At 40.7% G+C, this 20990-nt stretch overlaps 1 protein-coding gene across 3 annotated transcripts in view; it reads right to left on the reverse strand.

The window, feature by feature from the left end:
• Positions 1-15491, reverse strand: part of LDAH (lipid droplet associated hydrolase) — a 126666-nt gene extending 111175 nt beyond the window's left edge. The window contains exon 1 of one of the 3 annotated variants that reach the window (XM_042803443.1): positions 15326-15491. In XM_042803443.1, coding sequence (XP_042659377.1) covers positions 15326-15359 — 34 coding nt within the window. In that variant the 5' untranslated portion in view covers positions 15360-15491. Of the gene's footprint in view, positions 1-14381; positions 14437-15325 lie in introns of those variants that run through there. The other 2 variants (XM_042803442.1, XM_033004535.2) reach the window with 2 other exon arrangements.
• Between the last annotated feature and the right edge of the window lie 5499 nt (positions 15492-20990).

Raw genomic sequence — 20990 nt, forward strand, 5'->3', positions numbered from 1 at the left:
TTAGACAGAATAAGATACTGTTATAACAGATCAGCAAATACTTACACCACTGGCTCTTTGCTATTATACCTTCCTACAGAATAACTGCAAAAAACCTCAAACTACCCTCCCCAAACAGCTGTCATCTCCAGTCAGAGGCCCAATTCAGTATTTGATGTTTGAATAGGTCATACTAGTTGATACATGTTACTACTATACGAAAGAAAACATCTTTCAGTTTTTGTCACAGATATGTATGGTGATGAATTGGACAATAAGATCTATTCTACCTTAAAGTCAAGTAATTTTAGATTTCTTATTCACACTGTCCACTGAAAAGATTCAGCTGAAACCTATCTGAAGGCAAGCAAAAAAAAAAAATACCAGAGCCTTCACAAGTTCTGTGTGCCTCAACTATGGGAGTACAGCACCACCTAAAAACAACCAAAGAAACCCAACCAGAAAAAAGCCCCAAAGAAAATACCAGAAGCTGAAAGGAATATGCTAATTACCAGACAGTCTTCTGACACTAGGTGGGCTCCTTATTTTAAGTGCAGCATAACTTACTTCTCTAGAAATTTTCAAAGGATTAAAGGAGTCATCTTTGGCAGTCTTTGTCAGTTAAAACTAATCAAGATTTGATCAATTCAGGCAAATGTTTATGCTCACCTTTATAACTTTTCTAAAATTATTTGGTCATCTAAATGTAGTGATAGGAAATAAGACAGCATGCTGCCAAATAAACAGTGTGTCTTCTTCAGTTCGTATACTTATGACATATGAAATCAGTATTAGGCTACCACTTTGGAAGTGGCTGATTGACCAAACCCCTGTAACCCTTCCTTCAGTAAAAAAGCTATTTTATCAAATGACTACTTACGAATTAAAACATCATCAAGATTAACTACAGCATACAGAAGCATCTGCCAAAATAACCATTCACCATTTGCAACTACAGGTGCAGCCACCAAACGCAGTCAGAAGACTGCCCTTGTTGGAGAATGATCACACACGTGCATTACTTGGAAGAGACCAGTGCTTGCCAAGTCCACAAAACTGTCTGTATCAACTTCGAGGGCTATTTAAGGTCTACAAAACATTTCCAATCTTCCAAGAACCACATTTCAGCCTTCTGAAGCAACAGATCTAGCTTAAACAGACTTTAAGAACTTGTTTAAATTATTACAGGAATGACTAGGCATTATCCAATACATTACCATCTATAGTGGAAAAGACTGTCCATCTTAACTGTTTCCAATTTAATGAAATTCTAATTTAAGTCACACACAAGGGAAAAAAAGTCATTGGACTTAATCTAAAAGATGAGTCTTCAGTGTCTCTACCCAGTACACCCTTAAAGTTGATTGAAATATGTTATACAAAGAAAAAAATGCAATACGATAGCAAGCAAAAAAATCCCAAGATTATAGGCCAGCAAATCTCAAAAGAAACTCTGAAGGACTTCACATGTAGCCACTGCAGGAAAACTTTTTGGTAAACCTCATCTTGAAATTGAGATGGAAGTACAACTACTTTTAATGTTATTTAAGACGACAATCTTTCCTGAGTTCAAAAGCCATTATTTCACATACAGCCTATATAGCAGCAAGCCATCAGCACATGGGATTAGGATAAATAGTTTGAACAAAATGAGAATATGATCAAATAAGATGCAATAAAAATCCTAACATTACACAGTAAAACTGGACATTGTTGCATATTACCATGATCTTAAAACATCAAAAGCGTCTAGTTAAGGATAACATTAGGTCTTTCAAATGCTTTTGCTTAGTGAAAAAGGATCATTCATTTTTTAATACAAGAATCCAAATTCTATTCCCTAGTCAGTGTGTGAAGTTTTAAGCATGTAAATTGAAGCCTAAGATCCACAAAGTTTGCAGGACCATGAAGTGGAGGGCACTATGTTCACAGTCACTGGAAAATTCTCAGTGCTACACAACTTGAAATAAACACATCTGAATAAAACTGTAAGTAATGACACTTGACTACGTTAAAAAGGTACACTTGTAGAAACAACACTTCCTTACTTGCCCCAATTTTAATCTGAAGTTTTGAAAGGTTTAGGTTAAAGAACAGGCAATGCAGAAGAGAAGTACCACCTTGAAAAAATTAAGTACAATACAAACAGAAAATGCTTTTGGAGGGAAAAGTGTTGTTTAACACTTTCAATTACGGCACAACTGTTTGGATGAAACTTTTTTCCCCACCTCCCTACTTCACTACCCACCCACCCACCCCCTCCAAAATTCATCTGATGCCAAAGGAGACATCTTTACTACTTCATTATTTGTCATGTTATCACCTTTAACTTGCAGTGACTGGAACATACATAATTGAGGCAAATGTTGTTAAACTATAATAAGGTATTTTTTTAATGAATTATTCCAGCTTTTATTTCTTCATTATTTTAAGCTGAAAGAACAGCTCTGACCGAAAAACCCAGTTAGATCAACAACCAAAGTAAACATTAAGCTTGTCATCCCTTTTCTGAAGTGTTTACAATCCAAGAAGCAGAAGTAACAAGTCTTTACCCAAGAAAGTAAGTTTTATACAAAGTTTCTGATCATGAACAAATAAAATCAGTTGTAAAGTTTCATTTTGAACTGATTTCACTGAAAAACTCCAAATGGAAATCTCACTGACAACTCTTCATTCACAGGTAGAATTTGCAATGTAAGGTCATTAATGAAACAATGAAAAAAGGAAGCTCAGCAACACATTTTGGACTGGAGTGGTAGGCTTTTCAGGTTCACACAGATTCTTGTAGCAGCTTTGGTCCAATTTTTAACTTATCTTAATTACTAATATGCACAGTGGTGCAGTACCTGAAAGCAAGACTGCACACTAGAGAAGAAAAGCTTTTCTGAAAAACTACCCATCTGAGACAATCACAAAAGGTTTCGTAGTATCTGAGGGATTTTTATTTATTTATAGTTGGGTTTTTAATTTGTAGTTTTATGGCCTTTAGTAATAGAAATGGACTGAAGAGAAAACCAGAGAAAAGACAGTGGGGATATACTCCCAATACACTACTCAGGCTTCTTTTAAGATGAAATCAGTAACACCCAAAAATACCTCTGGATCACCTTCGCTCTTCATAAATTAAGCTTTGAAGCACAGTATTTCCATTATAGGCACCTATCTTTGGCATGAATTGCCTGCATTTCCCCTAGAAATATCTTCAGATGGCCTATCAATTTCCAAACATATTTAATGGGCAAAGGTCTCAAGAGATAAAACTCTGACCAGCTCAGTCAGCTGGCAGAAGGCACAGTTTGTGCTGCAGCTCTCAGAAAACTAAGGAGAAGGGAGAACCACAAACTTGACTGGTGGGAGTTTCAAGAGTTATCAGAGAGAAAAGTAAGTGTGAGAGAAAGAGATTCAGCTATGTAGGAAATCAGGCCTTATTATGTCCCATGCAATATTCTTTTCCTTCTCTCCAACCCAGCCCATTAACTCTCTATACATATACGGAAAAATACAAGAAAGGCAGGTTCTGTCAACAGTACTTAATCTACTAACAAAACTTCTGCGAGAATACATAAACATGGGCTTTGATTTAGAGGGTAGGGCTTTAGCACTAGATTAACGCACCCTTAATGTATAGGTGTCTACCTGAAAGCAAACTCCTATTACAGGATAGGTCACAGTACATTGACTGATAGTGAATAACCATGAAACCAGTCATGAGGTTTCTACCTCAGGATGAGACAAATCATCCCCTAGTTAGCAAAGCCTATAATGAAAACTTAGGCATACAACTGCACTTACAAACCACCACATATATTTAAGTGTCTTACTACTGATCCAGACTCCATCTACTGTCATTGTTTCAGATAAGAATATTTGGAAACAAATTATTTCTGCTACATGACTAAGTCTTCATATTCATCTTTGGTTCAACTGACTCCAAAGTAAAATGCTGATAGTAAAACTAAGTCTCCTTTGCACACATTATGCTTAACTACGCAACTTTCCTGATACCATATTAACTGCTCCATCCCACAGTAGTACTTGGACTTGACATTTGATTTGAAAAATAACTAGGGAATAACAAAATTTGTGATCTGCATCCAAAATAGCGTTTAATGAAAGAATTGTCACAAACTCAGTCTAGCACCACATAATGTAATCAGAGTAAATCAATTGAGATTTGGCCTACAAACTATCCAGTCACAAGACAGGACAAACAGGTTGGTGCACCTGATCTGAAGAATGTTGCTGAAGAGAGAGATGCAATGGTAATCACCAGGGCAATGATAAATTGCATAAAACAGTGGCAGAACCAAAGTAAAGGAGAAAGGACTACGCACACAGACTCGACAGACGAGATCCCACAATGCCGTAAGAAATACATGCCAGGGTGCCCGTGGCCAGGGTTACTGTGAGGCTACTCTCTAGCCTTTCTGAACCACCACGATGACTGGAGGAAGTGCCTGACAACTGCAAAAAGGCAACCATCATGCACATGTTCAAGACGGAATACGCAGGGAGCTATAAGCCAGTCAGCCTCATCTCGGTTCTCAAAGCTATCAAAAGAAAATCCCCCAAGTTGTACCCAAGCACATGCAGGAAACTGGCAGCACACCCTTCATGGATTCAGCGAGGGCACACTGCGCTCCAATAACCTCATTGTCTTCTGTGATCAGCTGAATGGCTCAGTGGATGAGGAGAACACTAGATGCTGTTTATCTCAACTCGAGTCAGACTTTCTACACTGTCTCTCACAGTTTTCTTACAGCTAAACTGGTGAGATGTGGACTAAGTGGACTATAAGGGGGTCTTGGGGGAAAAAATAGACAATGAAAAAAAAAAAACAACAACTACAAACACACACAAAAACCTACCACAACACAAAAAAAAAGCCCATTAACTCACCAGCAGTGTCCTTTGAGGATCAATATTGAGCCAATGTTGTTCAATGTCTTTAATAAATAGCTGGACAATGGGACAGTATGCACTCTCAGCAGGTTTGTGCATAATACCAGATTGAGAGAAGGAGGAAGACACACCAACTGAAACACTGGAGGGCAGGGCTGCTATCCAAACAGACCTTATCAGGCTGGAAAGACAAGAATGACATGAAATCCAAGGGCAAATGGAAAATCCTGCTCATAGAGTTCAGTAACCCAATGCAGCAACACAGGCTGGGGGCTCCAAAAGGCTTCACAAAAAAAGACAGTAGAGGATAACAAGTTGAAAACGAGTCAGTAGCATGCCCTTGCAACCCTGAAGGCCAAGTGTATACAAGGATGCATTAGCAGGAATAGCCAGTAAGCTGAGGGATGTGATTATCTTTCTCTGCTTGGCACTGGAGAGACTGCATCTGGAATACCGTGTCCAGTTTTGGACTCCTCAGTACAAGACAACAACCTACTGGAGAGAATCAATTAGATGATATGGATGCTGAAGCATGTGATGTATATTCAAAGGACAAGGACCAACAGTCAAAAGTTGCAATGAAGGAAATTCCAATGACAAAGAGGTTTCCCTGTACACACAATAATGATTATTAAATTATGGGAAAAGTTGCCCAGAGAGGCTGTGGAATCTCCAACTTTGGCGATATTCAGTGCCTGACTGGACAATGCTTTCAGAAATCTGACCTTACACTTTGCCTTTTTTGAGAAAGGGGCTGGACTACAGCTTAGAGATGACCTACAGAAGTTGGATGCATGTAAATTCATGAGACTGGACTGGATACACCTGAAAGTGAGAAAAGAATTAGTTGAAGCAATTGCAAGGTTGATGCTTGTCAAAGCATCATGGTAAATCAGAGGACCTAGGTGAAGGTGGTGGCTAGGGGAGAAAAAAAAAAAAAAGCCAGAAAAAGAAAAAAAGAAACCTAAAGTCAGAGCCATTTTCAATCAAGAAAGGTAAGGAGGAGCACCCAAGGCACTCTACGCTGATCTGGCTCAGCTGAGTCCTCAGAAAAAATCATGAAAGCATGTATTCTGCTAATCACATGAAAGAAAAGATGTCAATCCAGAAGAAGATACCAATTTCCCAATGGCAAGTCATGCTTAAGCAATGCAGTTGCCTTCAACGATAAAATACACGGCTACAAGAAAGATGTAGATGTAATGCACACTGCCTTATTAAGACTTTTGGCAAAGTCTCCCACTGCATTCTCCTTTCCAGGCTATAGAAATGCAGGATGAATAAACTGACTCATATAGTTTGAAAACTAACTGAACAAGCTTAAAAGATAGTGAAGTACTGGCCACCAGATGAACATCAAACAAGTCCAGTAATCTTGGGTCAATACTGGAGCCTATAGATCTCAAATTTTTCATCAGAATCCTGGGTGATAAAACAAAAAATGCAAACAATGTTAAATAATCTGTGATGGTGGATGCAGCTGGAGGAGAGCTTCAATTCAGAGGGTTGTTCCCCTGAGAACCTTAAGGACTGGCCCAACAAATCCCTTATGATGCTCAACAGTGGAAAGCACAAAGATCTGCACCTGGAGCAGAACACCATGTTTCAGAAGCAGCTCAGAAGTAATTGGCTGAGTAGCAGCCCTGCTGAAAGAGATATGTTTGTCATTATAGATGCCAAACTGAAAGACAACATGCTCTGAACACGGGTAAAGCAACCTACGTACCAGATTGAAATACAAGAAGCATGGCCATGAGTTTGAGGGATGTTACTCCTCCCTTCAATTCAACAGTACTGAAGACATAACTGCAATCTGAGCCCAGTTTTGTTTACCCCACCAGTTCAAGACGAACATAGGGAAACTTGGGAGGGTCAAGTAGACTACCCAGAGGGTGAGCAGCCTAGAGCACATGATCTCCAATGAAAAGCTTTACTAACTGTGCATTTTTCATCTGCCAAGAAGAGGATAAGCTGTAATCAAATAGCAACCTAGAGCTACTTGAAAAAGACTTCCAAAGACAGCATAGCTGAACTTTTCTTTGCAATGACAAATGGTAAAACAAGAGGCAACAGCCACAAATTGTGTCTTGATAGTTACCAAAAAATTCTTTGCTCATAAGGCAACGGGAGATTGCTAGGAAGGCAGTGGAACCTCTTTTGTTGAAGGATTTTAAGACTCAGTTGGACAAAATGATAATTTTGGTCTAAGAGAAAGATGGACTACATTTTCTCCAGATTTTTCTACAAATCAACAGGTTACAATTCTATGGTCCTAAACCACCAGAAAAAGATAAAAGGTGAGGTACAACAAGGGTCTCGGCCAATTTTTCTAGTACTTCAGCAAATGCAGAGTGCTTCACATATACAGCAGATGACAATTACTAAGGATATAGGTCAGAGAAAAGGAATCTAAGATAGATCAGTCCCCCCAAAACACAGGGAATTAAAGTAGATTTATTCCATGGATTAGCTGTACCAGCTTAAATAAAAAAGAAACACTGCCCTAATTGGTGATCTTATGTGATTGAATTCAGTATCACAATGCAAAAGGATATCTGGAAAAATATAAAGCGAGATTCCTTCAGCTACTAGATATGCTAAGGCTCTAACAATTTCTGGCACATTATCCCCAGAAAAGATTCATCCAAACCTGACATAAGCTCCTTGATTTGCAGACTGGAACTAACATGCTCATACCTAAGAACTAGAAGCAGAAGGGACGGACTGATCGACCTGGTAGAAAACCTGCAAAGATGAACAAGGGAAGGAGGGGGGGAACACAGGATGACTAGATCTCATCAAGGACTTCTTTGGACAAACTACAGACAAACCATGGATGCCAGATTTTCTACAGAAAACAGCAAATGTAGGCTAAAGACTTTTCAGGCTGTTGTGACATCAGTCACAAATCTTGACCAATTCTGTATAAGAAAAGCAGCAGCAGTAGCACATAAAACTGAAACATTTCTTCATTATACGTGACAGTACAATTTTCTGTCAAAACCTGCTTGTCCCTGAATTGGTAAATAAACACTGTTAGGTATTATTTGTAAAAGCAAGCAAAGCTAAAAAGTTAACACTACAGGCTCATCAAACAAAGCAATGTAGCTACATGAAATAACCCTATAAAACCCAAACATCCATATCTAAGGAAGGCAGTTGAGAGCAGCAGGCTGTTTTTGTCTAAACAAGTAAAGTAACTAGGCAGCCTTGTTTCCAGGGATCACTTAATGACCTATCAATCTGATGCCTTCAATTTGTTTTGTTCCTGTGTCATTCCCCCCATGCCCCTCCCTCAAGCCATGAAACAGCTAGGAGAATTTCACTGATGACTCTGCAAAAGTATTTGTAAAACAGCATGGAAATGGGGTACAGCTTGCTCATGCTTAGAGCTATAAGGATAAAAAGCTGAAGTGCAGAATGAAAACTGGAATTGGTTTTCATTTCTGAACCTTGTACAGGGGCCTGTGCACAGACCTAAATAGGAAGAAACCTAGTTTTAAGAACTGGACCTACAGTATCATCACAAAATCTGGATTTCATTACCACTAATAACCTTGTAGCAATCACCAAGAAAGTGTGTAATGTCCCCGTGAAAGGGAAACAGGGAAAATAACTTCTGCCTATCAATTTTGTACTGGTCAAGTGGTGCCTTGTCAGTGCCAAACATAAACGCAGTTATTGAGAAAGATTTTCAGCAAAGCAGTGTAGGATTTGCAAATTGAAGAAGTGTTAATTTGGAAAGGTGCAGATTTTGTGTATTCAAAATAGAAATAGATGAATCCCCCATCAACCTTGTTCCAACAAGTTGCTTTGCTCTGGTATGAACAAGCTGAAAGAGTTTCAGGGGTAAGGAATCAAGAAATCATTTTCAGATCCCATAATGACACTTGTCTACATTGGTCTGGTACAAAATTATACAACAGAGCAGGTGGTCAAAACCTTGGGGGAAATGGATTAGGAAGGCCCACCATAACTTTTAACCAATCTTTGCATCTCACAGTTTTGGCTTTAAAAAGTTCAGCATGTACTAATGACTACAAAAAAAAAAAAAAAAAAAAACCAACAAAAACAAAACAAAACAAAAAAAAACCCAAAACATAGCGCTCTTGTTAATTATCATAATAGAACTATGACTTGATTTCCACACTGCTCTTAACAGGATGAAACAGCAAATTAAAGACTTCCAAGGAAATAGGGCACAACGGCAACCTTTATGAAAGCAGTCACAAGCTTGAAAGCATCAACTGTTGGTCTACAGCACACAGCATAGCCAGCAAGGGGATCTGACGTTTCACTGCAGTTCTGGCAACAAAACACTAAGTTTTATGTCTCATCTCTTTCTCCTTTGGCAATCACAGACCTCAGTTTTTGTTTGTGCTGACGTTCCTTTAACAAAGGTCTCAAAAACCAAGTTATGCTTGCCCAGTGCTCAAATAGAAGAGTCCATGTCCCTTATTACTAGGTATATCTAAAGGCCCTCCATTTACCAATGCAACTTCAACACTCAGTTACAAACATGTAGTACTGGAGTCATAACAAGCATAAGAAAATCCTGAGAAGTTATCCTGGCATGGCTGAGGGTCTCCTGAGGCTTCATACAATACCAGCAACTATCAATATGCCCCAAAGAAAAAAGACTTGGCATTTTTAAAGTGGGGTATGTTTTAGAGAACACATTTTGGCATACAGTGGAAGAGGTCCTACATGTCCCATCAATCTATTTAATCATACCCAGATGGTAACTTTCACTTTTTCAGAAGAGCTAAAGCATCACAAACTGTGAACTGTTCAGAGCTACCAACATGAAATTGACCGCAAAAGAGTGTGAGTTTGTTTTGGTTTGTTTTTTTCTCAAGAAACTTCACAGCCATAATTAAAGTGGGGAATCCTACAGATTACAAGAAAGTGGTAGCTATATTCCCATCAACTCCCCCATTTCCAGTTAATATGCAAGCCTGATGATAAAGCTAGTAATGTTGATGACCTAAAAAGAAATGAGCAAGAAATTAGTTGCTTAAAGAAACAATCAGAGAAGGTAGCAGTCATGAATAACAGGTGGGTATAATAAATACACTTTAGATATATGTTCTGAGATTAGACTTCAACATTAGCAAAATCTCAGTCAAGTAAAGACATAATTTCTATGTGAGAGAATATAAAAAGCTGCTGCTGAAGTACAATGTCTTCACGGTAAAGAAGGTTTCCAGGGAGAAAACTATGCCAGGTCTCTTCTGACCAGCAAATTTCACAGAAACTGCAGACTCATGTCAAGAGAATCTTGTAAATTAACTTTACCAGCTGCCTGCAGGAAAACCAAGCAAAAAGCAAAAATTCTACATTAGAAAAACAAAAGGAAATAAATCACAGGCTGGAATAGATAGCACAACAAAATTGTCACAAATATAGTAAAGTCTGCAGAGTATGCGAACTGTTAGTTTATTCAAATGTAGGTTATGTTGAACATCAGTATTTTGGGAGCCACTGTGCAAAACTGAAATGTAATGCCATGATTACAAAACGGGTTAAAATCTTGCTGAAGTTAAGAGGTGGGGATCTTCATGAACAAGAACCCATCAGGCTTGTATTTGGATACAGAGAAAATGAAACGTTAGTGGCCTTCAGACTTCAGCACATATCACCACCCAAAACAGAGCATGTTCAAAATTGAATAAGTATGTAAATTATGTGGGAGAAAAGTTGACACAGCCTTTCATGGGGTATTGCTTCAATAGGAGAGGGAGAAATAGAATAATATACTGCAAAAAAAGAAGTGGAAAAGCAGATAATCAAGGACACATGTACAAGAAGAAATTGAAAAAGGTATTGAGAGAGAGAAAACATGTACATGCAACAAAGTTTGCTTATGGTCTAACTGTCTGGAAAAAAATGCTTGATCTATAAACAAAGATGATGCTTCTCTGCCATTTGATTCCTACTGTCTCTAAGGAAAATGAGAACTTTGCACCTTTTCAAAGGAAAAAAAGTCAAAGAACTATTTGGCTCTACAACTGCATATTCTATACTCCTATTTTTAGTTCTACATCAAAAAACTACATGCCCCACATTTCTATTGGGCAGCCAGTAATCTGGACAACATTAGACGAAACACAAAAATGCAAGAATTTAAACTAACGGTAACCTATATGTGCATTTAAACCACAGTACCCAAATGTTAAGCATCTGAAGAAACTTCCATCTTTCAGCAGCACTAATGACAGGCAAAAGCAGTAAAAAGCAATTGCTATTTCATTTTATGTTAAATAAATCCTTTTCTACCTCCTATCAGAATAAGATTCACTACTCAGTGGAGAGCACTATTCTTTCTTTCTTCTTGTTAGGTAAGGCAAAGCTCATAGATCAGAATGAATACTAGCAAGAAGCAGATATCAAAGTAAAAACAAATGTACGCCAATCCAATTAGCATCACACTGTCCTTGATATGGCTTCCCCCATCCTTTGCTGTGCTGTTCAGCATGACTCTCCCTATGGAACTATCCCTTATTTCTATATGTTTCGTCCTCATTTCCACATTAGTTTTTCTCCCTTAGCCTAACACATGCTCTGAATTCAAAATACTTTTTTTCTTTTCTTCCCATTTTATTATTTCAACTTGCATGTGTTCTTACATAAACTGTTTATCTCACCTTCAACTTCGCTCTCTAGCTACCAACCATCTTCTTGCTTTCTAACAAGGACGTAAAAGAATTAGTCAAAATATTGTCTCTTATAGTGGACCAACTTACTAGTAACAACAGCATTCTCCAGTAATCTCTCAACCTATGTTTGCTGATTACTCCTTACGTTTACTGCAGCAGCTGTACATTCTGATACTCATTTATTAACCTAAACAGGCTATGAAGGCACTGTTAGCAGAAACATGAAAAAAATAGGCTGTATGCAGCTCACTGCAAAGGACAAAGGGAATCAAAGAGGAGAATCAATGAACAGGGGACATAAACAAGAGACTACAAAGAGTAAGACTCGATAGCATTAGATCCCTTTCTGAGTCACTACGGTAATATAATTGTCTATACTTTTAATATCAGGCCTGGAGTCCAAGTCTTCCTCAGTAAGAAGCAATGGTGATGTTCATCATTCTGCTGGTCAGGTGGATGGGACAGGGGGTTGAACAGTCAGTCTGGGAAAAGTGGTGCAGCAGCCAGAAAGTTTCTCCCAGAACCAGTGCCGCAGGAAGGGCTGCACATGGCAGTGCTCTGACACACGAACCTACAGGTCTAGTAACAAGAGGATTCAAGTCCATTTGCCATGCTGGAAACACCGTTAGCTTGCTCCTCAAAACCAGTAGCTGCTCAAGTATCACTATTTTGCTCAGGGACCCAGCTCCTCACACCAAGATAATCCTGCCAAACCCTGAGAACACGTAACTAAGTACAAATACATACATAAACAAAGCCTGTGTTCATCTCAGGTGCAAATAATGACCCAGTTATCATCTGATACCCGTTTTATTTCCAGTTAGTGCTAGAATTTCTTTTGGGAGATAAAATTTGAGTGGTCAGATTTCCACAAAATGGCTATATCAGCTACTTTTTTTTTAAGAAAGATAAATTTGAGTAAAAGACCTGTCTAAACAAAGGACAATAGGAACAGGATCTAAACAGAAGCAGAAGATGAGACGGAAAAAGGAGAGAACCAAAAGAACAGCATGGTTACTGGCAGCAGCAGGATGTAGCAAGGATACTGAGGAAAAAAGTCCTGCCATATTTGGAGTTGCAGCATCTCTGATTAAATACTGTTCTGGCACATCAGGATTACCTAACGTATGATAACAAGGCACTTACCACACAAGGCACACTTGCATTAAGTGGTTGTGCAATCCTAGCTATGTAAATAAAGAGTCCTTCATTTTACCTGTTGACTGTGTACTCAGGCTAGCATTTTGGTGTAAAATCCGTATCTGTTTCAAGCTGAAAACACTGCTAAATTCAGACCTTTCATATTACACATTTGTTTCCTGTTATGAATATTCTTTTATGAGAATTACTTTCCCCAGTGTAAACTGTCTACAAACCTTACTGGACATCTAAATATTATCATCCAAAGTGTAACCTGGAATCAAATTTAGTCAAGCACTTTACTGAAAATTCACAGTATTAGACAGTGGTTTGTCAAGAGCAGAAAAAACAGTTACACTGCTATTAAGAGTATGTCCCATTTAAATAAGCAAAACCTACCTGTCCTGCATATCCTGCATGTGTGTTGTCTGTACAAATGCATGCACACCACCACTAAAGGTTAAACACTGAAATTCTGCATTTAATACTTGATAAGTATAACCTACACATTATTCAAAATAGGGACCACCCCTTTTTCCAGACAAGGTGCCCACACGATAATAAATCACAATAGTAGAAAAAAAAATGTAATTTAAAGGAAATCAAAGATATCAGTGTTTAAAAAACTCAGTAAGATCAGTTCTATTAGGAAGCTTTAGAGTAAATATTGTCAAATTTACTGCTTAGTTCTTTGGTTTGGTAGTCATATTGCAAATTTTGTTTTATCATTACCCATACACCATTTATTGCAATTGCCTTTGTGAATCACATGAAGTAGATAAATAGACAATAACCCATCAGTGTCTCTTCTAATTTAAAGAGTAGGAAATACCAAATAGAAGTAGCAGAAAGCATATTCAAAACCAACAGAGGTGCCTCCTTAGTTAGTAGGTATTTGACTCACAGAACTACTTGAGGCTGGATGGTGTGAACACTAGAGCTCCACACAGGTTAAAGGCAAGGATGAGTTAATAGAGAATAATCCACTGTGGAACTTTAAGTCTTCAGTACATCTGTTCCAGAAAGTTTCTGGGCTGCACCTTCTTGCAGACTGAGTGGATACTTACAGAGTGGGAGTAGGTAAAAAAGAATCATATATGCTTGCCTCTTTCACAAGCATCTGTTTAGGGTACTGCCAAAGATTCTTGAAAAACCACTGATTTAAATTGCTTTTATAAATCCTTGGAGTAATTTCATGATGGAAAATACTAAATGTTACTGCTGTTGCTTACCCAGTTTCTGTAAATGTGTGACCACTTCCCCCACTGACATTGTATGCAAGCGCCACAAGAAAAGAGGGAACTACAATAATCTTAGTTAATAATTGAAGGCTTCTCATCTCCGAGACACACAGAATACAAATTCATATCCAGATTATGCAACAGGTCCACGCAGATAGATTCTCAGACCTTAACTGGATATCATAAAGTCCCAGAGGGCCAGGAGTATACTGCACCTTAAAAAGTAAAGGTCTGCATCATTCAAGCTGTTCAAGTCTTCTGATGATAAGGCTTTAATACTATACTTAAGTTGCAAGAAGAGAAGATGTTTCATTATTTTTGCAAACACCACAAAAAAAGTTATCAGTAGGAAAGCCCTCAACAACTGTCATGCTTCAACAGTGTTTCATCACCATCTTAATTTCTTTAACCATACATTTCCATATCAGCATTTACACTGCTTCCTGAACCTGCTGCTCACCTCCTGCCTGGCACAGACATTTCTTCTCATTTGTAGCAGCTACCTTCACGCCTGCATTTACCGACCATGACGATGCTCTGGAACCAATGCAAAGAATAAACCTGAGACAGAGGGTTCCTGAAGAAGGGCGTATACGCCTGCTAGACTCTCTGCTTTTCCAAACCAATCAGCTCCTCTATTAACAGACACTTCTTTCCACTTATAAATCTCATCTCACTTTTAACTTCTAAGAATTTATTACCTTATTTTCCTCATTTATAGGCTATTCAGGCCACAGACTTTTTTTCCTACCTGTTTTATAACCTGCCACCTAGATAACAAGCATCAGTCAGTTCCAAGAAATGCTTCACACGAACGAATACTGACATATAGAAGAACCACTGTAAGTAGCATCACCGCAATTATTTTCTAGAAAGGAAGACATGACTTAGTTGTTTCCTGAAGTCTCCTCCCAATCCAAGGAAAAACAAGTCAAGGGAGCACGTACAAAGCACTGCTCGCTGCATGGGACGTGTGACCCCCATCCTTAACCTTACACCTAGCAATCACCAACATTATTTAGCGGAAGGCAATTCTACGGACCCGACTTCTGCACGGGCATTACACGAGGGCTAGAGGACACTGCCCTGCCCGGCGAGGCACCGCCCCAGCCCCGCCGCCCGGTTACCGCGCCCAGCAGCGGTAGGTGTGCGGCAACCGGCTCGGCGAGGCCCGAGCCCCACGGCCGCTCGCCTCCCGCCTCCCGCCCGCCGGGCGGGCGAAGGGAGGGAAGGGAGGAGAGGGGAGGGCCCGCCTGGCAGCCCGTGAGGAGCCCGGCCGGCCCCGCCACCCCGGCCCACCGCCCGCCCTCGGCTGGGGCGCAGCCCCTCCGCGCTGCCCCCGCCCCACGCGGCGCCCCGAGGCGGCGGGGAGCGGAGAGGCCGCCGCGCCGCTGAGGCACGTACCTTCCCCCTTCGCAGGCTCCCCGACACCGAGCATAGCGGCGGCGGCGGCGGCGAGGCAGCGGCCGGCGGCGGCGACGTCTGCCGAGAACCGGGCGGAAGCAGCCGGCGAGGCCGCGCAGGGCGGCGGCGGGAGGGGCGGGGGAGGCTGGGCCGCTCCTTCCGCCTGGGCCGCGCGGGGTGGGCTGAGGGCGGCCCCGCCTCCCGCCGCCGCCGCTCCGCTCGGTGAGGGCGGCGGCCCGGCCGGCTGCCCTGAGGGACGGGGGAGCCCCTCCAGGGCGGCCGCCGCGGGCAGCCCCTCTGCCCTGGCCTGGCCGGTCCGACCCGGCGGCGTGGCCCTGGGGGCGGCGGGACGGCCGTGCTCGGCGCAGCAGGGCCGCCTCAGGGAAAGGCGGGAGCGAGAGAGAAGTTCCCCCGAGGCGCGCGTCTTGGGGGCTTCCTTCAGTTTCGGTCCGTCACGCATGCCCAAACGTCACAGTTTCTGTGGGAATTCTGGAAAAAAAAAAAAAAAAAAGGTAGAAAATAAGCTGGGGTGCTTAAAAAAAGCCCACAAAAACAAAACAAAACAGAGAAAGGGGTAGCAGAAGCACAGGCTTCAACGCGTTTGAAGTCGCATCTAAATGAGGCAACAACCTGGGCACCTGAAGTGTGACACCACGGTAAAGCAGCTTCTCCTACCCCCCCACCCCCCCACCCCCCCCCCAAAAAAAAGACCTTTTGGGGATCAGTTTGCAAAACATGAAAAGTAGTAGTAAATCCCTTCCCAAGCCAAGAGGATCCTGCCACGGAGTCTGTACGTCCACTAAGTAAGGTGTGAAACATGCTCTGGGAAGATAAGGCTGTAATGGAAAAAACTAAACCCCATGTTTGTCAGAGAGGACCTTAGGGACATTTTCATGCTGAAATGCTGGTTTTTGAAGAATGTTGGAGGAGCTGTTTCCCGTTGTGGTAGAAGGTAAAAAGAAAATAAATTGCATAATAAGAAATTGGCAAGATCTGATCGTGTTTATCCAGGAGCTACAGAGGGATTTGGGCATGAAACTGTTGGACTGCTGAGCGTGCTGTGTAACCACATGCTTCATACAGCGTTGAGAGGACGGGGGGAGTGATGGCTGTAGCCAAAACCTAAACAGCTGCAAGAGCAGCCCCTAAGGTTGATGTTCATGTTGATCAAATCATGTTGATCAAATCAGTGGGAAGAATAACAAAGAGGAGAGCGAGTGGGACAGGAGTAAATGCGATACACCGGAGAACAATTACCATAATTTTTTTATGGAGGGGCGTTGTGCCTCAGAAACCTGTGGGAGTCTTTGGAGGAGCCAAGTGACCATACCTAGCCAAGGCAAGCTGGGTCAATGAGGTTGGATTTCCAAAAGGTGTTTGGGCAAGAGCTTTGGTCAAAGGTTCTTAGAAGACTCAGAGATTGTGAGATAAAGGTTACAACCTTCAGATGGACGCATACCCAGAGAAAGGATAGGACAGAAAAGGTAGGAATCAATTATCATCTTGTTCAATGGATTGGCATAACAGGGAGAGTTGTACAGGAATTTGTGTGAAGATCAGTACTGTTCAGTTTGAGCTCAGAGGGCAACTGAGAACCACACAGCTGCTCACTCCTCCCTTCCGCCCAGCGATGAGAAGAGGAAAATCTAGGTTTGGGATTCGAGATAGGACCAGGAGGCGCAGATCACCCATTATGGTCATGGGCAAAAGGCAGGCTCATTAGTGGAAGGAAAAAATGAACATACATTGATTACAGACACTAACAACACTTAACAGAGTAGGACAATGAGAAGCATTGCCACATCTTGAGAACACCTTCCCCCCACCCCTCCCTTCTTCCCAGGCTCAGCTCTGCTCCCAATATCTCTACCTCTTCCCCCCAGCAGTGCAGCGGCAGGGAATGGGGGGGTTCAGTCAGTGCTGCCACTTCTTCGATCTTCGGTGGGAAGAGCTTCTGGAACTTGTTCCCCCTGCTCCATTGTGGTCCCCCTCTCACAGGAGACAGTCCTCCACAAACTTTCTCTGACATGAGTCCCTCCCACGGCTGCAGCCCTTCCTGAGCTGCTCCGGCGTGGGACACCCCCACGTGCTGCAATTCTCCCAGCACTGAACTACAACAGCGGGAGCTACCTTTTCCCACAAGGCCCCAGCCTCCTTCAGGCACAGTCACCTTAGTCAGATACGTGAAGCCCCTCACAGGCTGCAAATCAGTGTCTGCTCCACTGTAGATCTTCATGGGTGGCAGGGGGGGCACCCTGCCGTCTCACCACAGGATACAGGGGGGTCTCTGCTCCGGCACACCTCCCCCCATCCTTTCCTCCTCCATTCCTCCACTGACCTTGGTGTTCACACCGCTGCTGCAACTGCTCCTCACAAGTCCAACTGCTCATCACCACGTCCCTTCTTAAATACGTTATCGTGGAGGTGCAGCCGATTGGCTCAGTTTTGGTGCAGAGGTGGAGCTGCCTTGGATCTGGGGGAGCTTTGAGAAGCTTGTCACAGGGGGAAACCCCTATAGCCCCCTCCCCTGCTACCAAAAAAACCCACCCCACCACCACTCAAACCCAGGACAAATGGTCACCCCCGTATGATCATGCCAATATTTGTTTATCAATGGCTGTGTTATAACTTGGCTGGGCTTATTTTCTTGAATTTATTTTAATAGTTGAGAAAATGGGTAGCAGTTGCTCTCATAGGAGGAGTATAAACCATAGTTTTTTATGTGATTGGTATGTTTTTTAGAGGGCAGGTTCTCGGTGACATTTAATTTCTTGACTGAAACCATAAAATTGCTGATTAGCATGAATCTTCATAGTGGTTTCCATTGGGGAAGGGTCTGTATCAACAACTCTTTCACTTGGTATGAACCACAGAGCAGTGGCTTAAAGCATATTGTGCATTTTGTTCAAACAGTATTCTGTGATGCTTTTGCATTGCTCAAGACATTGCTCATATGCAACAGTATCTTAGTAGTAATAATAATAGTAATAGTTCAGTATAAGCTAGCTATTTGTTCATTTGTTTTCTGTCTTGATATTTGTAATGTGCCTTTTTTTTTTAGGTATTCATTGTGGACTGGTAGTTGATCTGGATGTTTTAATGTAGTAAATAATGATAGTAGAGGTTAGTCAAATCAGTGTCTATGCTAAAGAATCAATATTACAATGGTGGAATGTAAGTGAATAAAGCAGGTGAAGCGAGTATTGAGGGCAACATGTTTTGTTTAATAGGCCATCATCTCAGCTTGTCTCTTGTGTAGCCACTGTGTACTCAACTATGACATTAGGCAGTCATTCCTTTCATTTTCATAATTGCTTTTCATCACTTATATCTTCATATAAGGGGAAAAACCTCCTTAACTCCTTAAAATCATCTGCTCTCCAATTTCTGAACTAATTTCTTAAGCTAAATTTCTATGTATCATGTAAGAGTCAAAGATTGTGAATCTTTGTAGTGTTCAAGGATTTTTCAAAGATTTGTTGTCGTACAATCTGGAGAATGTTTTTTCAGGAAAACACAAATTGTTCCCAATTTCAGTTTGTATAATTTATAAGTTTAGTAGTAAAGTAGGACACTATGTATGAATACTTACATTTATATCAATAAGACACAGCTAATGATTTATTTTCAGTAGATTATCTGTAAATGTGGAAAACAGTCGTCTTTTATATTCACCAAATTATATAAATGCCTTTACTCTCCAGCTCTTTGTTTCTTGTTCTCTGATGCTTTGAGCGCAATGGAAAGGCCTTTCTGGTCTGCGTGGCTCCTGCTTGATGGATTCACAGAAATAAATAAGTTAAATGTGATGGGGGGGAAAGGTGATGCTGTAGGAATAGCCTACAGTCAAGATAAAGGAATTCAGTGATTCTTTTACAGTTAAAACATTAATTTTCATGTTGCTAAAGTATATTTTTGGAGACAGTTTACTAAAGTTAGAGTTACAGTAATGATAAATAGGATCTGTTACAGGGCACTGGTATAATTCTATTTGAAGAAGTCTGTATGTCTGCAGTGTCACTAATATTTTGAATTACTCGTTCAATCAATAGGAGAAAAAAACTGTTTCTCTGCATCTTAACGTCTAGCTTCTATGACAATGTTTTATTTATATACAATCCCGTTTTGTTTTGTTTTGGTGTTTTGTTTTTTTTTTTTTAAATTATATTTCCTATTCTATCAACACACACTGCACTAGCTAAATGGAGATACTTGACTGCACTGGAAAGGCAAATAATAGATTGCAACATTTCAATCCTGAATGGATTTTCAACAGAACTACTTCTTCAGAATTAAGTATCCCAAACCTATCTATAACCAAGATCTTAAAATTAAGAATTTAAAAATATACATGGTTCATATAAGTATTTAGATTGCTCATGGAATTAGCTTTTGCACTGAATAGTTCAGCTATTGTGTGCATACCAATTTTGTCTGATGAGAATTTTTCAGAAGTATGTAAAATAAATTCTTTGTGTTTTCCAAATTACTTTTTTTTTTTTTTAAATTACAGAGCAGTCAGAAATATTTTTATTTTAAAATTATGTTAGAAGGGATATCCTAGAGACACTGAAATGTTTCAAAAAGAAGTTGCATAATCAGTTCCCAAAACAACTGAAACAGAGATTGCAAATTAATAATGATCTTCCAAGGACTAAACTGGCTTTACAGGTAGTTAATGTAACAAAGGGAAAGTTTAAGTAGGAAAAGGTTATTAATCCACATGTCTACAGAAAAATATGGAATTGACATAGTGTTGATTGTCTTATTGTGCCCTTATGTGTGGGCACATGCGGACCTTATGGTATGCATTTGAGTATGTTCATGTCACAAATGGCAGCAATAATATTTTAGTATGTATTCCTGTATTATAAGACTCAAATAGCAAGCATTTGGAAATGGAAGTTAATTGGAGGTTGTATATTTTTATATATCATATACATAGTATTGCTCTCATATGATTCTTTTTTTTAAGTATATAAAGTTCAAGTAGAGCAAACACAAAACTTTGAGCATGTGAGTAGTCACACATAAAGTAATGATCCCAGAGCTTCTGAGCTTGCATAGACTTTGCTCATACAAACAGCCCCCTTGAAAACAGTGAGCTTAAAGCAGCTCACACTCATAAAATTTTTGCTAGATCATGGTGGAATAGAATAAGTACATTTAAGGGCCAGTTTACCTCCAAGATAGGAAAATAAAAAAGAACGTATGTCATGAAAGCTTGGAGTAGTGCTTTACAAGGTCAGATCTTCCTGAGTATTTTCCATGACTTCCCTGGTTATGTTTTTGCTGCTACATAAAATAGGACCAGTGAGTGTCTTTCAATGTTGAACCATTGATTGTCCAGACTGGTTACGTGTTAACCTGTTTTGGGCCAATGAACACTCTTATGAACAATCCTGGGTGCAGTTCAGGGTACAGGCTTGCACCAGAAGCCATGGTCAGCACACAGGATGGATAAGACCCCTCCAAACATTGCGTTGTCTGCCTCGCATCGTCTTCCAGACCTGTCCTAGCAGGCTTTGCGCTCTCAGCCATCACATACTCTCACACAGCATAAAACCTAGGTTTCATGAAATGAAGAAATCGCAGTGGAGGACTGCAGTACAGCCTTTGTATTTTTCAGGCACTTACACATGAGACTTGGGCCGAGTACTAAGAA

This window comes from Tyto alba, unplaced genomic scaffold, assembly GCF_018691265.1.
Source record: "Tyto alba isolate M040663 unplaced genomic scaffold, T.alba_DEE_v4.0 Super-Scaffold_40, whole genome shotgun sequence".
Lineage (NCBI taxonomy): Eukaryota > Metazoa > Chordata > Aves > Strigiformes > Tytonidae > Tyto > Tyto alba.